Here is a 17,616-nt window from a genome sequence, read left to right as displayed (position 1 = left end):
CGATGTTTGAATGAAAGGGCTCTTGAATGTCGCCACTGAGTCAGCCTGGGGATTTTCTTGGGAAAATAAACAAAAACAGGCACAGTGTGAATCCATAGTGAGTCATGCTGAATGGAAGCCGTGTGAAGTTGCGGCCAGAATTGGCTTTGGATGGTGAGTCATGGTAGAGTTGGAAACAATGGGGTTTATTTTTAAAAATGAAGCCTTTGGCTGAGGTTTGGACCCTTTTTCCATTTCGTGTAATTATCTTTAAAAAAAAAAAAAAAACATTTTAAAAAGAGAAATTAATTGTTGGTACCTTGTGTAAATGGAAAATAAAAACAGAATACAATGATTTGCAAACCTTTTTCAACCTATATTCAATTGAATAGACTGCAAAGACAAGATATTTAACGTTCGAACTGGAAAACGTTGTTATTTTTTGCAAATATTAGCTCATTTGGAATTTGCTGCCTGCAACATGTTTCAAAAAAGCTGGCACAAGTGGCAAAAAAAGACTGAGAAAGTTGAGGAATGCTCATCAAACACTTATTTGGAACAGGCTAATTGGGAACAGGTGGGTGCCATGATTGGGTATAAATGGTAAATGGTAAATGGTTGTACTTGTATAGCGCTTTTCTACCCCTTTTTAAGGAGCCCAAAGCGCTTTGACAGTATTTCCACATTCACCCATTCCCACACACATTCACACACTGATGGCGGGAGCTGCCATGCAAGGCGCTAACCAGGACCCATCAGGAGCAAGGGTGAAGTGTCTTGCCCAAGGACACAACGGACGTGACTAGGATGGTAGAAGGTGGGGATTGAACCAGGAACCCTCAGATTGCTGGCACGGCCACTCTCCCAACTTCGCCACGCCAAAAAGAAATAAAAGCAGCTTCCGTGAAATGCTCAGTCATTCACAAACAACGATGGGGCGAGGGTCACCACTTTGTCAACAAATGTGTGAGCAAATTGTCCAACAGTTTAAGAACAACATTTCTCAACCAGCTATTGCAAGGAATTTAGGGATTTCACCATCTACGGTCTGTAATATCATCAAAAGGTTCAGAGAATCTGGAGAAATCACTGCACGTAAGCGATGATTTTACGGACCTTCGATCCCTCAGGCGGTATTGCATCAAAAATCGACATCAGTGTGTAAAGGATATCACCACATGGGCTCAGAAACACTTCAGAAAACCACTATCAGTAACTACAGTTTGTCGCTACATCTGTAAGTGCAAGTTAAAACTCTACTATGCAAAGCGAAAGGCATTTATCAACAACACCCAGAAATGCCGCCATCTAAGATGGACTGATGCAAAGCTTAAAAAATTGGTCTCCTCAGTTCCCAAACGTTTACTGAGTGTTGTTAAAAGGAAAGGCCATGTAACACAGTGGTAAAAATGCCCCTGTGCCAACTTTATTGCAATGTGTTGCTGCCATTAAATTTTAAGTTAATGATTATTTGCAAAAATGAATTTAGTTTCTCAGTTCGAACATTAAATATATTGTCTTTGCAGTCTATTCAACTGAATATAAGTTGAAAATGATTTTCAAATCATTGTATACCCTGCTTGGCACTCAGCATCAAGGGTTGGAATTGGGGGTTAAATCCCCAAAATGATTCAAAAATGTCACCCTTCAAATAAAAACAAACACATCGTTCATGTCAATGAGCCAGTCAATAGAAGTCCTCCACTTGTGGCAGGGTCTCCCCCCCCAAACCGGAGATGGCACTCGACCCTTTTCCGGGCGACAACTATGGACTCTGACTTGGCTATGCTGTATCTCATCCCAGTCGCTTCACACTCTGCTGCGAACCGATCCAGTGAGAGCTGAAGATCTTGGCCAGATGACGCCATCAGGACCACATCATCTGCAAAAAGCAGAGACCTAATCCTGCAACCACCAAACCGTATCCCCTCAACGCCTTGACTGCGCCTAGAAATTCTGTCCATAAAAGTTATGAACAGAATCGGTGACAAAGGGCAGCCTTGGCGGAGTCCAACCCTCACTGGAAACGTGTCCGACTTACTGCCGGCAATGCGGACCAGGCTCTGACACTGATCGTACAGGGAGCAGACCGTTGCTGCTATTGGAACCTTAATTTCCCTGAGGACCAATAAAACGTACGTAATCGAATCAAATCCAACATGGTTTGGGTTCAAGGCTTTCTTCCATTATTTCATCCTACAAAACAGGGAAGGCCATATAGAACACATTGTAATGTAGTTAATCTATATCGTCCTACATAGAAGTTCCGATTAGCAGTATACCATTATTTTCCGGGGTACTGCACAAGGGGAATGATGCACGTCATTAATTAATAAAACCAATGATATCCCTTCAATTCTCTTATCGACCGGTAAATTGAGAGCTTTGCCTTCCGGCTCAGCTCCTTCTTCACCACAACGGATCGATACAGCGTCCGCATTACTGAAGACGCCGCACCGATCCCGCCTGTTGATCTCACGATCCACTCTTCCCTCACTCGTGAACAAGACCCCGAGGTACTTGAACTCCTCCACTTGGGGCAGGGTCTCCTCCCCAACCCGGAGATGGCACTCCACCCTTTTCCGGGCGACAACCATGGACTCGGACTTGGCTGTGCTGTATCCCATCCCAGTCGCTTCACACTTGGCTGCGAACCGATCCAGTGAGAGCTGAAGATCCTGGCCAGATGAAGCCATCAGGACCACATCATCTGCAAAAAGCAGAGACCTAATCCTGCAGCCACCAAACCAGATCCCCTCAACGCCCTGACTGCGCCGAGAAATTATGTCCATAAAAGTTATGAACAGAATGGGTGACAAAGGGCAGCCTTGGCGGAGTCCAACCCTCACTGGAAACGTGTCCGACTTACTGCCGGCAATGCGGACCAGGCTCTGACACTGATCATACAGGGAGCAGACCGTTGCTGCTATTGGAACCTTAATTTCCCTGAGGACCAATAAAACGTACGTAATCGAATCAAATCCAACATGGTTTGGGTTCAAGGCTTTCTTCCATTATTTCATCCTACAAAACAGGGAAGGCCATATAGAACACATTGTAATGTAGATAAATCTATATCGTCCTACATAGAAGTTCCGATTAGCAGTATACCATTATTTTCCGGGGTACTTCACAAGGGGAATGATGCACGTCATTAATGAATAAAACCAATGATATCCCTTCAATTCTCTTATCGACCGGTAAATTGAGAGCTTTGCCTTCCGACTCAGCTCTTTCTTCACCACAACAGATCGATACATCGTCCGCATTACTGAAGACGCCGCACCGATCCCGCCTGTTGATCTCACGATCCACTCTTCCCTCACTCGTGAACAAGACTCCGAGGTACTTGAACTCCTCCACTTGGGGCAGGGTCTCCTCCCCAACCCGGAGATGGCACTCCACCCTTTTTTGGGCGACAACCATGGACTCTGACTTGGCTGTGCTGTATCCCATCCCAGTCGCTTCACACTCGGCTGCGAACCGATCCAGTGAGAGCTGAAGATCCTGGCCAGATGAAGCCATCAGGACCACATCATCTGCAAAAAGCAGAGACCTAATCCTGCAACCACCAAACCGGATCCCCTCAACGCCTGGACTGCGCCTAGAAATTATGTCCATAAAAGTTATGAACAGAATCGGTGACAAAGGGCAGCCTTGGCGGAGTCCAACCCTCAGTGGAAACGTGTCCGACTTACTGCCGGCAATGCGGACCAGGCTCTGACACTGATCATACAGGGAGCGGACCGTTGGAACCTTAATTTCCCTGAGGACCAATAAAACGTCCGTAATCGAATCAAATCCAACATGGTTTGGGTTTAAGGCTTTCTTGCATTATTTCATCCTACAAAACAGGGAAGGCCATATAGAACACATTGTAATTTAGATAAATCTGTATCGTCCTACATAGAAGTTCCGATTAGCAGTATGTATATTTTTCCGGGGTACTTCACAAGGCGAATGAAGCGCGTCATTAATTAATAAAACCAATGATATCCCCTCAATTCTCTTCTTGCCACGGAAAAAAAATGAATCTGCCGAGTTTATAGTTAAATGCATACAGCCTGGGTGAGGATTTAGTGCACCTTAAGGGAGTCTCTCCTTCCATACGGAAAATATGCTGCTGAGATCTCATCTCATATTAATCCGTCACAGAGACTGTAGATGGCTCCATGCTGCCCGCTGGCTAACGTTGAGCTATTCATTACCTTTTAGAGTTACGAGCTCCTTTTGCCTTTATTCTCCCCGTGTCTGTTCCGTTGTTTTCCACCGCCTTTTTGTCCCTCTCTCACTGCCAATTCCTCAACTATGGACGGTGACCTTATAACCGCCATGCATCCTCCAGTGGGACAATTAAACCTGAGAGAGAGAGCAGCAGGAAAGGGGATTTAAAGACGGGTTTGTCTTTTTTAGACCCGCCTCACCCTTGAAGTTTTGACGGTTTCGTTTGCTTTGTTAGTTGGAGACATGCAGTTCTTCACCGGCGCTGTCCAGCTGCGACCCAAATAAATCGGTTCATTTTAGGGCTGAAAGAAAGGGTTGTCCAAAGTGCGGCCCGGGGGCCACTTGCGGCCCGCAGCTAATTGTTTACCGGCCCGCCACACATTCTGGAAATACTATTGTAAAAATAAAAAAGAACATTAAAAAAAGTGGAATGACGGGAAATCTAACGGGAAAAAGTTGCAATGTTGACACAAAAGCTGCCATGCAGGCTGGTTTTTTTTTCTTTTGTCTTTCTTCCTTTTTCTTTTTTTGCTATTGCTCAAAAAAAAAAAATTATGACAAAAAATCCATGTTATAATGAATTATTTTCAGGGCTCCAATTACTTCAAATATTTTATTTTAAAATGTTTTATGTGGTAAATATTGCATATATTGCATACTTGCCAACCCTCCCGTTTTTAGCGGGAGAATCCCGGTATTCAGCGCCTCTCCCGACAACCTCCCGGCAGAGATGTTCTCCCGACAAACTCCCGGTATTCAGCCGGAGCTGGAGGCCACGCCCCCTCCAGCTCAATGCGGACCTGAGTGGGGACAGCCTGTTCTCACGTCCGCTTTCCCACAATATAAACAGCTTGCCTGCCCAATGACGTCATAACATCTACGGCTTTTAGAGAGTAGAGTGCACAACTGCGCACACAACAAGGAGACGAAGCAGAAGAACGAGGAAATTACAGACATGGCGACGCCGTCGACGAGCAAGATGAAGAAATACGCTTGCAAGTTCCAAAACTAATGGAAACAAGAATTTCAGTTCATCCAGGACAGTTCGAAGGGGAAGGTGTATGTTGCCTGTAAATTTTATAGTACAGACTTCTCCATTGAACACGGTGGCCGAAATGATATACTCATCATGAACGGAGAAGTTAAACAGGACAATACTGCCATCTAATGGATAGCCACCGGAACACTGAAATTCAAGTATTTCTTTTATTTATATGTAAATAAAATAAATATATATATATACATATCCATCCATCCATCCATCCATCCATCCATTTTCTACCGCTTATTCCCTTCGGGGTCGCGGGGGGCGCTGGAGCCTATCTCAGCTGCAATCGGGCGGAAGGCGGGGTACACCCTGGACAAGTCGCTACCTGTGACGGAACGATGGCTGTGGATTGACTACCACCAGTCCAAAAGAGTCTACCTTCTTTGACCAGAATGTTTCTAACTCCTGTTATTTGTTGGAGCCTAAATGGTTGAAAGGACAGTGCAGATGATGTGGTCCTGATGGCTAATAATACATAATAATTTTGGTACTGAAACCAAAATATTGGTATCGGGACAACACTGGTGTGGTCATAAATCTGGACACTTCCTCCAATTGTTCCCCATCCATCATTAAGTTGTCCCTTGAGGTCTTTGAGGTGTTCCCCAGTACCTTTTGATTTGGCTGTGCTGACCTCCACTCCACAGGCACCAGCTTCTGTGCATAATTTGTTTGCAAGGTCCTGCAGTTCGGAGTTTGAGCCTGCCATGAGGTCGATATCATCTGCAAAACGTAGACTCAAATTTGACACTTAAGCATATCCAAAACATATTATCTCGACCACAAGTGTTTTAAATGTATGTTAAAGACCTACTGAAACCCGCGAAATATCCTGCTGAAAACGTCTCGGTATGATGACGTTTGCACGTGACGTCACGGATTGTAGCGGACATTTTGGGACAGCTATTAAGTTGTCTGTTTTCATCGCAAAATTCCACAGTATTCTGGACATCTGTGTTGGTGAATCTTTTGCAATTTGTTCAATGAACAATGGAGACAGCAAAGAAGAAAGCTGTAGGTGGGAAGCGGTGTATTAGCGGCAGGCTGCAGCAGCAACACAAACACGTAGCGGCTACGTCGTAGCCGGTGTTTCATTGTTTACTTTCCCGAAATATGACAGTCAAGCTTTACCATTGACCTGTGGAGAACTGGGACAACAGAGACTCTTACCAGGAGGACTTTGAGTTGGATACACATTGGCCTGTGGAGAACTGGGACAACAGAGACTCTTACCAGGAGGACTTTGAGTTGGATACGCAGACGCGCGGTACCGTGAGTACGCAGCTGGGGCTTCCAAACATTTGATCGCTTGCCCGTACGTGCGTGCCGCTATGTGCATGTCACGTACGTGACTTTGGGGAAATATATGTGCTGTATGAACTGTACGGAGGTGAACGGTACTTTGGGCTGTGGGATTGAGTGTGTTGTGCGGGTGTTTGATTTGTATTGGTGGGTTATATGGACGGGAGGGGGGAGATGTTTGTTTTTTGTGGGATTAATTTGTGGCATATTAAATATAAGCCTGGTTGTGTTGTGGCTAATAGAGTATATATATGTCTTGTGTTTATTTACTGTTGTAGTCATTCCCAGCTGAATATCAGGTCCCACCCGCCTCTCACAGCATCTTCCCTATCTGAATCGCTTCCACTGCCCTCGAATCCTTCACTCTCTCTTTCCTCATCCACGAATCTTTCATCCTCGCTCAAATTAATGGGGAAATCGTCGCTTTCTCGGTCCGAATCTCTCTCGCTGCTGGTGGCCATGATTGTAAACAATGTGCAGATGTGAGGAGCTCCACAACCTGTGACGTCACGCTACTTCCGGCACAGGCAAGGCTTTTTTATCAGCGGCCAAAAGTTGCGAACTTTATCGTCGATGTTCTCTACTAAATCCTTTCAGCAAAAATATGGCAATATCGCGACATGATCAAGTATGACACATAGAATGGACCTGCTATCCCCGTTTAAATAAGAAAATCTCATTTCAGTAGGCCTTTAAAATCATCGTAGGACTTTTGTGGGATTTAACGCATTTTTCATGGGTTCTGTTCAGTTTTCGGGTCACCCCGTACATTCAACCCTGAGTGAAAATAGTCATCCGTTTTGACGTTTGTCCTTTTCAATTCCACCCCCTTTTGACAGGTGCAAGTGCAACCTTCACGCCAACAGCTGCGTTTTTGACAAAGAGAAGCTGAGCTGCGAGTGCGAGCACAACACCACCGGGCCCGACTGTGGCCGCTGTAAGAGGAACTACCAGGGCCGGGCCTGGAGCGCCGGCTCCTACCTGCCTATCCCTAAAGGCACTGCAAATATATGTAAGTACACACACACACACATTATTGTATTTCTTACCTTCTTGAGACCTCCGAAAAATGCCTACCTCTTTAGGACCAGCCTTTCTAGATATATAAAGATGTGTATTTACAACATTAATAATATATACATACTATGCAAATATAAAAAAGGTCATAATTTCACAAGAAAAACTTAGCATTTTGGCAGCATTATAATAAAAGTCGTAATTTTACTCAACGCAAGGGAAAAGTTTACAAGAAAAACTGAACATTTGTGCAATATTATGATAAAAGTTGGATTTTTACAGTCGCAGTTTTACTAAAAAAGCTTAACATTTTGGCAATTTTATGAAAAGAGTCGTAATTTTACCCGACAAAAACTCACAAATTAATAAGAAAAAGTAAAAATGTTGGCAATGTTATAATAATAATAATCGGAATTTTACTTGGCAAAATTATGACAAAAGTCATCATTTCACTCAAAAAAATGTCATTGTTTTACAAGAACAAAAAAAATTGGAAATATTGTGATAAAAGTCAGAATTTTATATGACAAATGTCACCATTTTGCATTAAAAGTAATGATTTTACATGAAAAAAAGTTATAAAATTGCATTAAAAGTTATAATTTTACATTATAAGTTATAATTTTACATTAAAAAAGATATAACTTTGTGAGAAAATATTGCAATATTACTGAAACAGAAAGAATATGATCAATTGTTTCCAATTTTATAAGAAAAAAGTCGACTTATTGTGAGAAAAAGACTGCTTTTAGCAAAAAAAATGTTTTGAATTTTGTGTTTGTAATTGGTTTTTAATCTTCATTATTTACTTCAAGTTATTATGTCTTTATATACTTATTTATTTATTTTTTTTTTAAATTCTGGCCAAAGGGGGCGCATTTCAATTTCTTACACACACTTCTTATTTCATATGTTGACCAGAGGGGGAGCACTTTTAAAACCGACACACAGTCAATTTGAAAAATCCCTCCTTTTTGGGACCACCCTCATTTTGATAGATTTCACCACCAGGGGTGCAACTGAGACATTCTCTATTAGATGCAATGTTATTGGGACCATGATTTATGTCATCACTTGTTCACACCTCCTCATATGGAAGCTACTTTTCCTTGTTGATGTCTCAAAAAGTGTAGAAATACAATAACACACACACACACACACACATTATTGTATTTCTTACCTTCTTGAGACCTCTGAAAAATGCCTACCTCTTTAGGACCAGCCTTTCTAAATATATAAAGATGTGTATTTACAACATTAATAATATATACATACTATACAAACATAACAAATCTTGTTGTGAAAAATTAGTTAGAGTTTCACAAGAGAAAGGTCATAATTTCCCAAGAAAAATTTAGCATTTTGCTAGTTTAATAATATAAGTCGTCATTTTACTCAACGCAAAGGAAAATTTTACAAGAAAAACTGAACATTTGTGCAAAATTATGATAAAAGTTGGAATTTGACTCAACAACAGTTAGTTTACAAGAAAAGCTTAACATTTTGGCAATTTTCTGAAGAGTCGTAATTTTACTTGGCAAAAGTCACAATTTTATAAGGAAACTTTAAAAATTATGTCAATGTTATAATAATAATCGGAATTTTACTTTAAAAAATCTAATTTTTTACAAATACAACAAAAAATTGGCAATATTGTGATACGAGTCGAATGTAATATGGCAAATGTCACTATTTTGGCATTAAAAAAGTAATAATTTTACATTAAAAAAAGTTATAATTTTACATTAACAAAAAGGTTATAATTTTACGAGAAAATATTGCAGAAAGAATATGTGAAATTGTTCCCAATTTTATTTAAAAAAAAAAAAGTTGACACATTGCGAGAAAAAGACTGCTTTTAGTTAATTATTTTTATTTTTGAATTTTTTGTTTGTAATTGGTTTTTGATCTTCATTATTTAATTCAAGTTATTACAGTATGTCTCTACATACATATTTTATTGTTTTTATTAATTATGTCTAAAGGGGGCGCATTTTAATTTACACACTTGTTATTTCATATGTTGACCAGTAGACACAAAGCAAATTTGAAAAATCCCTCCTTTTTGGGACCACCCTCATTTTGATAGATTTCACCACCAGGGGTGCAATTGAGACATTCTCTATTAGATGCAATGCTTTTCCATATTGGGACCATGATTTATGTCATCACTTGTTCACACCCCCTCATATGGAAGCTACTTTTCCTTGTTGATGTCTCAAGAAGTGCAGAAATACAATAACACACACACACACACACACACAGGTGTTGATTAAGAGTGATTAAGGCTTGTGTGAGCTTGACAGGTACAGGTAATGAACGCAAAAAGGACTTCAGTGCAGACAGCCAGAAAGAGTTGATACCCAATTAGCTGCATCTTGCATCATCTTCTTTGACTTCTGACGATAACAATTTTAAAAAGCGATACGCCGACTCGTCAGACGGCTTCAAGGTGAAAAGAAGCAATTAACAGGATTTCAAAGAGACAAAAGATGGCATATCAAAGGCTTTTTTTTTTTCTTTCTTTATAAAACACGGCATCTTGGAATAAAAAAGCATCCAAACGTCAGAATAAGGCTACATCTAAGTGCCCGATCTCAATTGTCTGCTCTAGTGTTGTTCCGATACCAAAATGTATTTCGATACTTTTCGGTATTTTTCTTCTGTTTTTTTTTTTTTTTTTTTTTTTTTTTTTTTTTTTTTTTTTTTTTTTTGGTTTTGTTTTTTTTCCTGTCCAGCTTCTCAAGCAAATCATATAGTAGATGTAGATGCCCATATCGCCTGTTCAGATTTACTTTACAAAAGAGAAGTGTAGGATACTTCTCTTGTTGCCTTATTTGTATTTGACTTTATTAAATGTATTTACATTATCATTTGATGCATCCGGGCCGGTGCAGGAGGGGATAGAAAGAGAAAAAAAAGGAAGATAGAGGGGGAAATTGTGGGGACAAGAGGGGGTTTAGACAGAGAGACAAAAACAACAACAGAAAACACAACAATAACAACAACAACAACAATATCGGTACTTTTCTAAATAAAGGGGACCACAAAAGATTGCATTATTTGCTTTATTTTAACAAAAAAATCTTAGGGTACATGAAACATATATTTATTATTGCAATTTAGTCCTTAAATAAAATAGTGAACATACTAGACAACTTGTCTTTTAGTAGTAAGTAAACAAACAAAGACTCCTAATTAGTCTGCTGACGACATATTGTGTCATTTGTACACCTATTATTTTGTACACATTATTAAGGACAAACTGTAAAAAAACTTGTTCATTTACTGTTAATATCTGCTTATTTTCTGTTTTAACATGTTCTATCTACACTTCTGTTAAAATGTAATAAACAGTTATTGTTCTGTTGTTTGGACATTAATAATAAATACACACTATGCAAATATAAAAAAGATTGTTGTGAAAAAATGAGTTGGAGTTTCACAAGAAAAAGGTCACAATTTCACAAGAAAAACTTAGCATTTTGGCAGTGTCATAATAAAAGTTGTGATTTTACTCAATGCAAGGGAAAAGTTTACAAGGAAAACAGAACATTTGTGCAATATTATGATAAAAGTTGGAATTTGACTCAATAACAGTCGCCGTTTTCCAAGAAAAGCTTAACATTTTGGCAATGTTATGAAAAAAGTCGTAAATTTACTCGACAAAAGTCACAATTTTATAAGAAAACTTTTAAAATGTAGTCAATATTATAATAATAATCGGAATTGTACTTGGCAAAATTATGACAAAAGTCATCATTTTACTCCAAAAAATGTCACTATTTTACAGGAACAACAACAAAAATTGTCAATATTGAATTAAAAGTCTGAATTTTATATGACAAATGTCACCATTTTGCATTAAAAAGTAATAAAAGCATGCAAACGTCAGAATAAAGCTACATCTAAGTGCCCGATCCCAATTGTCTGCCCTAGTGTTGTCCCGATACCAATATTTTGGTACCGGTACCAAAATGTATTTCGATACTTTCCGGTACTTTTCGAAATAAAGGGAAAATGTCATTATTGGCTTTATTTTAACAACAAATCTTAGGGTACATGAAACATATGTTTATTACTGCAATTTAGTCCTTAAATAAAATAGTGAACATACTAGACAACTTGTCTTTTAGTAGTAAGTAAACAAACAAAGACTCCTAATTAGTCTGCTGACATATGCAGTAACATATTGTGTCATTTATACACCTATTATTTTGTACACATTATTAAGGACAAACTGTAAAAATAGATGATTAATCTACATGTTCATTTACTGTTAATATCTGCTTACTTTCTGTTTTAACATGTTCTATCTACACTTCTGTTAAAATGTAATAATCACTTATTCTTCTCTTGTTTGGACATTAGTAATAAATACATACTATGCAAATATAAAAAAGCTTGTTGTGAAAAATGAGTTGGAGTTTCACAAGAAAAAGGTCACAATTTCACAAGAAAAACTTAGCATTTTGGCAGTGTCATAATAAAAGTCGTGATTTTACTCAACGCAAGGGAAAAGTTTACAAGGAAAACAGAACATTTGTGCAATATTATGATACAAGTTGGAATTTGACTCAATAACAGTCGCCGTTTTCCAAGAAAAGCTTAACATTTTGGCAATTTTATGAAAAGAGTCGTAAATTTACTCGACAAAAGTCACAATTTTATAAGAAAACTTTTAAAATGTAGTCAATATTATAATAATAATCGGAATTGTACTTGGCAAAATTATAACAAAAGTCATCATTTTACTCCAAAAAATGTCACTATTTTACAGGAACAACAACAAAAATTGGCAAAATTGTGATAAAAGTCTGAATTTTATACGACAAATGTCACCATTTTGCATTAAAAATGAATAAAAGCATGCAATTGTCTGCCCTAGTGTTGTCCCGATACCAATATTTTGGTACCGGTACCAAAATGTATTTCGATACTGTCCGGTACTTTTCGAAATAAAGGGAAAATGGCATTATTGGCTTTATTTTAACAAAAAATCTAAGGGTACATGAAACATATGTTTATTATTGCAATTTAGTCCTTAAATAAAATAGTGAACATACTAGACAACTTGTCTTTTAGTAGTAAGTAAACAAACAAAGACTCCTAATTAGTCTGCTTACATATGCAGTAACATATTGTGTCATTTATACACCTATTATTTTGTCAACATTATTAAGGACAAACTGTAAAAATTGATTATTAATCTACTTGTTCATTTACTGTTAATATCTGCTTATTTTCTGTTTTAACATGTTCTATCTACACTTCTGTTAAAATGTAATAATCACGTATTCTTCTCTTGTTTGGACATTAGTAATAAATACATACTATGCAAATATAAAAAAGCTTGTTGTGAAAAATGAGTTGGAGTTTCACAAGAAAAAGGTCACAATTTCACAAGAAAAACTCAATAACAGTCGCCGTTTTCCAAGAAAAGCTTAACATTTTGGCAATTTTATGAAAAAAGTCGTAAATTTACTCGACAAAAGTCACAATTTTATAAGAAAACTTTTCAAATGTAGTCAATATTATAATAATAATCGGAATTGTACTTGGCAAAATTCTGACAAAAGTCATCATTTTACTCAAAAAATTTCACTATTTTAAAGGAACAGCAAAAAAAATTGGCAATATTGTGATAAAAGTCTGAATTTAATATATGACAAATGTCACCATTTTGCATTAAAAAGTAATAAAAGCATGCAAACGTCAGAATAAAGCTACATCTAAGTGCCCGATCCCAATTGTCTGCCCTAGTGTTGTCCCGATACCAATATTTTGGTACCGGTACCAAAATGTATTTCGATACTTTCCGGTACTTTTCTAAATAAAGGGAAAATGTCATTATTGGCTTTATTTTAACAACAAATCTTAGGGTACGTGAAACATATGTTTATTATTGCAATTTAGTCCTTAAATAAAATAGTGAACATACTAGACAACTTGTCTTTTAGTAGTAAGTAAACAAACAAAGACTCCTAATTAGTCTGCTGACGTATGCAGTAACATATTGTGTCATTTATACACCTATTATTTTGTACACGTTATTAAGGACAAACTGTAAAAATTGATTATTAATATATTTGTTCATTTACTGTTAATATCTGCTTACTTTCTGTTTCAACATGTTCTATCTACACTTCTGTTAAAATGTAATAATCACTTATTCTTCTCTTGTTTGGATACTTTACATTAGTTTTGGATGATACCACAAATTTAGGTATCAATGCGATACCGAATATGATTCATTAGTATCGCGGTATTATACTAATACCAGTATACCGTACAACCCTAGTCTGCCCATACTATAAATCTGTCAACAGTGCGAAACTGTTCCTAAGATACTAATTTGAGTTTGGTACCCAGGATGCAGGGAGGAGATTTTAACAGCAGTCAACAAGTCTTTAATTTGTACGTCTTAGAATACTGTGGAGGTTGCCCTCTAGTGGGTTCCTCAGACCACCGCACACTGCCACAAGAGCCCGGATCAGGGTTACAACACTGTTGTATTTTCATGAAACTAGTGCAAGTGTTTTGGTTTCGGCGTCTCGGGTCCCTCTCGCTCTCTCTCGCTTCCACTCCAGCTCCAACAACGTGTCTCGTACCGGCTGCTGCTAATAAAGGCGACAGGTGATTACAAACCCCGTTTCCATATGACTTGGGAAATTGTGTTAGATTTAAATATAAACGGAATACAATGATTTGCAAATCCTTTTCAACCCATATTCAGTTGAATGCACTACAAAGACAAGATTTTTTTTTTTGCAAATAATAATTAACCTGGAATTTAATGGCCGCAACACGTGCCAAAGTAGTTGGGAAAGGGCATGTTCACCACTGTGTTACATGGCCTTTCCTTTTAACAACACTCAGTAAACATTTGGGAACTGTGTAGACACATTTTTGAAGCTTCTCAGGTGGAATTCTTTCCCATTCTTGCTTGATGTACAGCTTAAGTTGTTCAACAGTCCGGGGGTCTCCCTTGTGGTATTTTAGGCTTCATAATGCGCCACACATTTTCAATGGGAGACAGGTCTGGACTACAGGCAGGCCAGTCTAGTACCCGCACTCTTTTACTATGAAGCCACGTTGATGTAACACGTGGCTTGGCATCGTCTTGCTGAAATAAGCAGGGGCGTCCATGGTAACGTTGCTTGGATGGCAAAATATGTTGCTCCAAAACCTGTATGTACCTTTCAGCATTAATGGCGCCTTCACAGATGTGTAAGTTACCCATGTCTTGGGCACTAATACACCCCCATACCATCACACATGCTGGCTTTTACACTTTGCGCCTATAACAATCCGGATGGTTCTTTTCCTCTTTGGTCCGGAGGACACAACGTCCACAGTTTCCAAAAACAATTTGAAATGTGGACTCGTCAGACAACAGAACACTTTTCCACTTTGTATCAGTCCATCTTAGATGAGCTCAGGCCCAGCGAAGCCGACAGCGTTTCTGGGTGTTGTTGATAAACGGTTTGCGCCTTGCATAGGAGAGTTTTAACTTGCACTTACAGATGTAGCGACCAACTGTAGTTACTGACAGTGGGTTTCTTAAGTGTTCCTGAGCCCATGTGGTGATATCCTTTACACACTGATGTCACTTGTTGATGCAGTACAGCCTGAGGGATGGAAGGTCACGGGCTTAGCTGCTTACGTGCAGTGATTTCTCCAGATTCTCTGAACCCTTTGATGATATTACGGAGCGTAGATGGTGAAATCCCTAAATTCCTTGCAATAGCTGGTTGAGAAAGGTTGTTCTTAAACTGTTCAACAATTTGCTCAGGCATTTGTTGACAAAGTGGTGACCCTCGCCCCATCCTTGTTTGTGAATGACTGAGCATTTCATGGAATCTACTTTTATACCCAATCATGGCACCCACCTGTTCCCAATTAGCCTGTTCACCTGTGGGATGTTCCAAATAAGTGTTTGATGAGCATTCCTCAACTTTATCAGTATTTATTGCCACCTTTCCCAACTTCTTTGTCATGTGTTGCTGGCATCAAATTCTAAAGTTAATGATTATTTGTATTTGTAGCATATTCAACTGAATATGGGTTGGAAAGGATTTGCAAATCATTGTATTCCGTTTATATTTACATCTAACACAATTTCCCAACTCATATGGAAACGGGGTTGGTAGATAACAAGGCCTACCTGGGCTATCCACTCACCTGTCGCTGTCTTCGAGGCCGGTCCTGGCACACCCCTTTCCGCGGCAGGCCCGCAGGCCACGCCCCCCTCCACATATACATTTAACTGTTCCCCACCCACCAAGGAATCTGTGCTCATTTTGCACACATCTTTGGAAGCACCAACGACTAAAGTAAAAAAAAAAAAAATGGGTTGATTGTTGTTATTTAAACCCAAGTTACAGGACTTTCCTCCCACCTGAGTTGCGAGCCATCACGAAGCTAGAAGCTTTTAAATCTCAACTAAAAACATATGTGTTTAAATTGGCTTTTAACAAACAGTGTGAGTGTTGTTGTCGGATGCAACACGTTTACATGCACGGACCACCAAATGTTCTGCAAAGGTTGCCAGGAGGACTGATCCATCTCCCCCAATACATTATTTGCAGTGCCACTCTCTCCACAGGCGCAGCAGACACGGTTCTGCCCACTACAAAAAACAAACAAACACGGCAGTGGAAACTTTGTTTGCTGTCCGAAACATTGGTTTTGTTTTTTCTAAAGCGTCATGGCCGTCACGAACCGTTGCGTCATCCCGTAATAATAATAATAATAAGAATAGATTTTATTTGTAAAAAGCACTTTCCATTGAGCAAACAAACTCAAAGTGCTACATTGTATTAAAAATAAAAAATAAAAAGATAATACAAGTAAATACAAATAAAATTTAGAACTAGCACGCATATATCTAAAAAAAAAAAGGCTTTTTTTAAAAAGAAGGATTTTTAAGCCTTTTTTTTCACCACTAAGTGGGCTGGTTTTGGGGGTTCGTAGGCAGTGTTTGAAATTAGAATGTTAAAACTAAACATGAAAATAAAAAAAACATAATTCCGATACACATGCACGCAAATCACCATAGCCATAGTGCAGAACTGAACAATAATAAATAGGTAAATAAAAATAATACAAATATCAAACATTACAGTTGTAGAGGATTATTAATGCACTGTAGCATTTGTCTTATTCCTGCTATGTACCCAATGATGTGGTCTTGATTCACCATGGGTGTTTTTTTATATACACCAACAATCAATCAATCAATCAATCAAAGTGTACTCATATAGCCCTAAATCATTAGTGTCTCAAAGGGCTGCACAAGACACAACGAGAGAGAGAGTCCAGTCCATAGTGGATCTAACATAATAGTGAGAGTCCGGTCCATAGTGGATCTAACATAATAGTGAGAGTCCAGTCCATAGTGGATCTAACATAATAGTGAGAGTCCAGTCCATAGTGATCTAACATAGTGAGAGTCCAGTCCATAGTGGATCTAACATAATAGTGTGAGAGTCCAGTCCATAGTGGATCTAACATAATAGTGAGAGTCCAGTCCATAGTGGATCTAACATAATAGTGAGAGTCCAGTCCATAGTGGATCTAACATAATAGTGTGAGAGTCCAGTCCATAGTGGATCTAACATAATAGTGAGAGTCCAGTCCATAGTGGATCTAACATAATAGTGAGAGTCCAGTCCATAGTGGATCTAATATAATAGTGAGAGTCCAGTCCATAGTGGATCTAACATAATAGTGAGAGTCCAGTCCATAGTGGATCTGACATAATAGTGAGAGTCCAGTCCATAGTGGATCTAACATAATAGTGAGAGTCCAGTCCATAGTGGATCTAACATAGTAGTGAGAGTCCAGTCCATAGTGGATCTAACATAATAGTGTGAGAGTCCAGTCCATAGTGGATCTAACATAATAGTGTGAGAGTCCAGTCCATAGTGGATCTAACATAATAGTGTGAGAGTCCAGTCCATAGTGGATCTAACATAATAGTGAGAGTCCAGTCCATAGTGGATCTAACATAATAGTGAGAGTCCAGTCCATAGTGGATCTAA

The 17,616-nt window shown here is 38.7% G+C and overlaps 1 protein-coding gene across 2 annotated transcripts in view; it reads left to right on the top strand.

Moving 5' to 3' along the window:
* The window catches only part of LOC133630232 (netrin-G1-like), a 226,741-nt gene that overhangs the window by 79,229 nt on the left and 129,896 nt on the right, over positions 1–17,616 (top strand). For both annotated transcript variants that reach the window (XM_062021699.1, XM_062021698.1), the window contains exon 2: positions 7,393–7,565. In XM_062021699.1, coding sequence (XP_061877683.1) covers positions 7,393–7,565 — 173 coding nt within the window. The remainder of the gene's footprint in view (positions 1–7,392; positions 7,566–17,616) is intronic.

Source organism: Entelurus aequoreus, linkage group LG15 (assembly GCF_033978785.1).
Source record: "Entelurus aequoreus isolate RoL-2023_Sb linkage group LG15, RoL_Eaeq_v1.1, whole genome shotgun sequence".
In the NCBI taxonomy this organism is placed as follows: Eukaryota; Metazoa; Chordata; class Actinopteri; order Syngnathiformes; family Syngnathidae; genus Entelurus; species Entelurus aequoreus.
The sequence above is the reverse complement of the archived record's forward strand: the minus strand, read 5'-3'. Positions and strand labels throughout refer to the sequence as shown.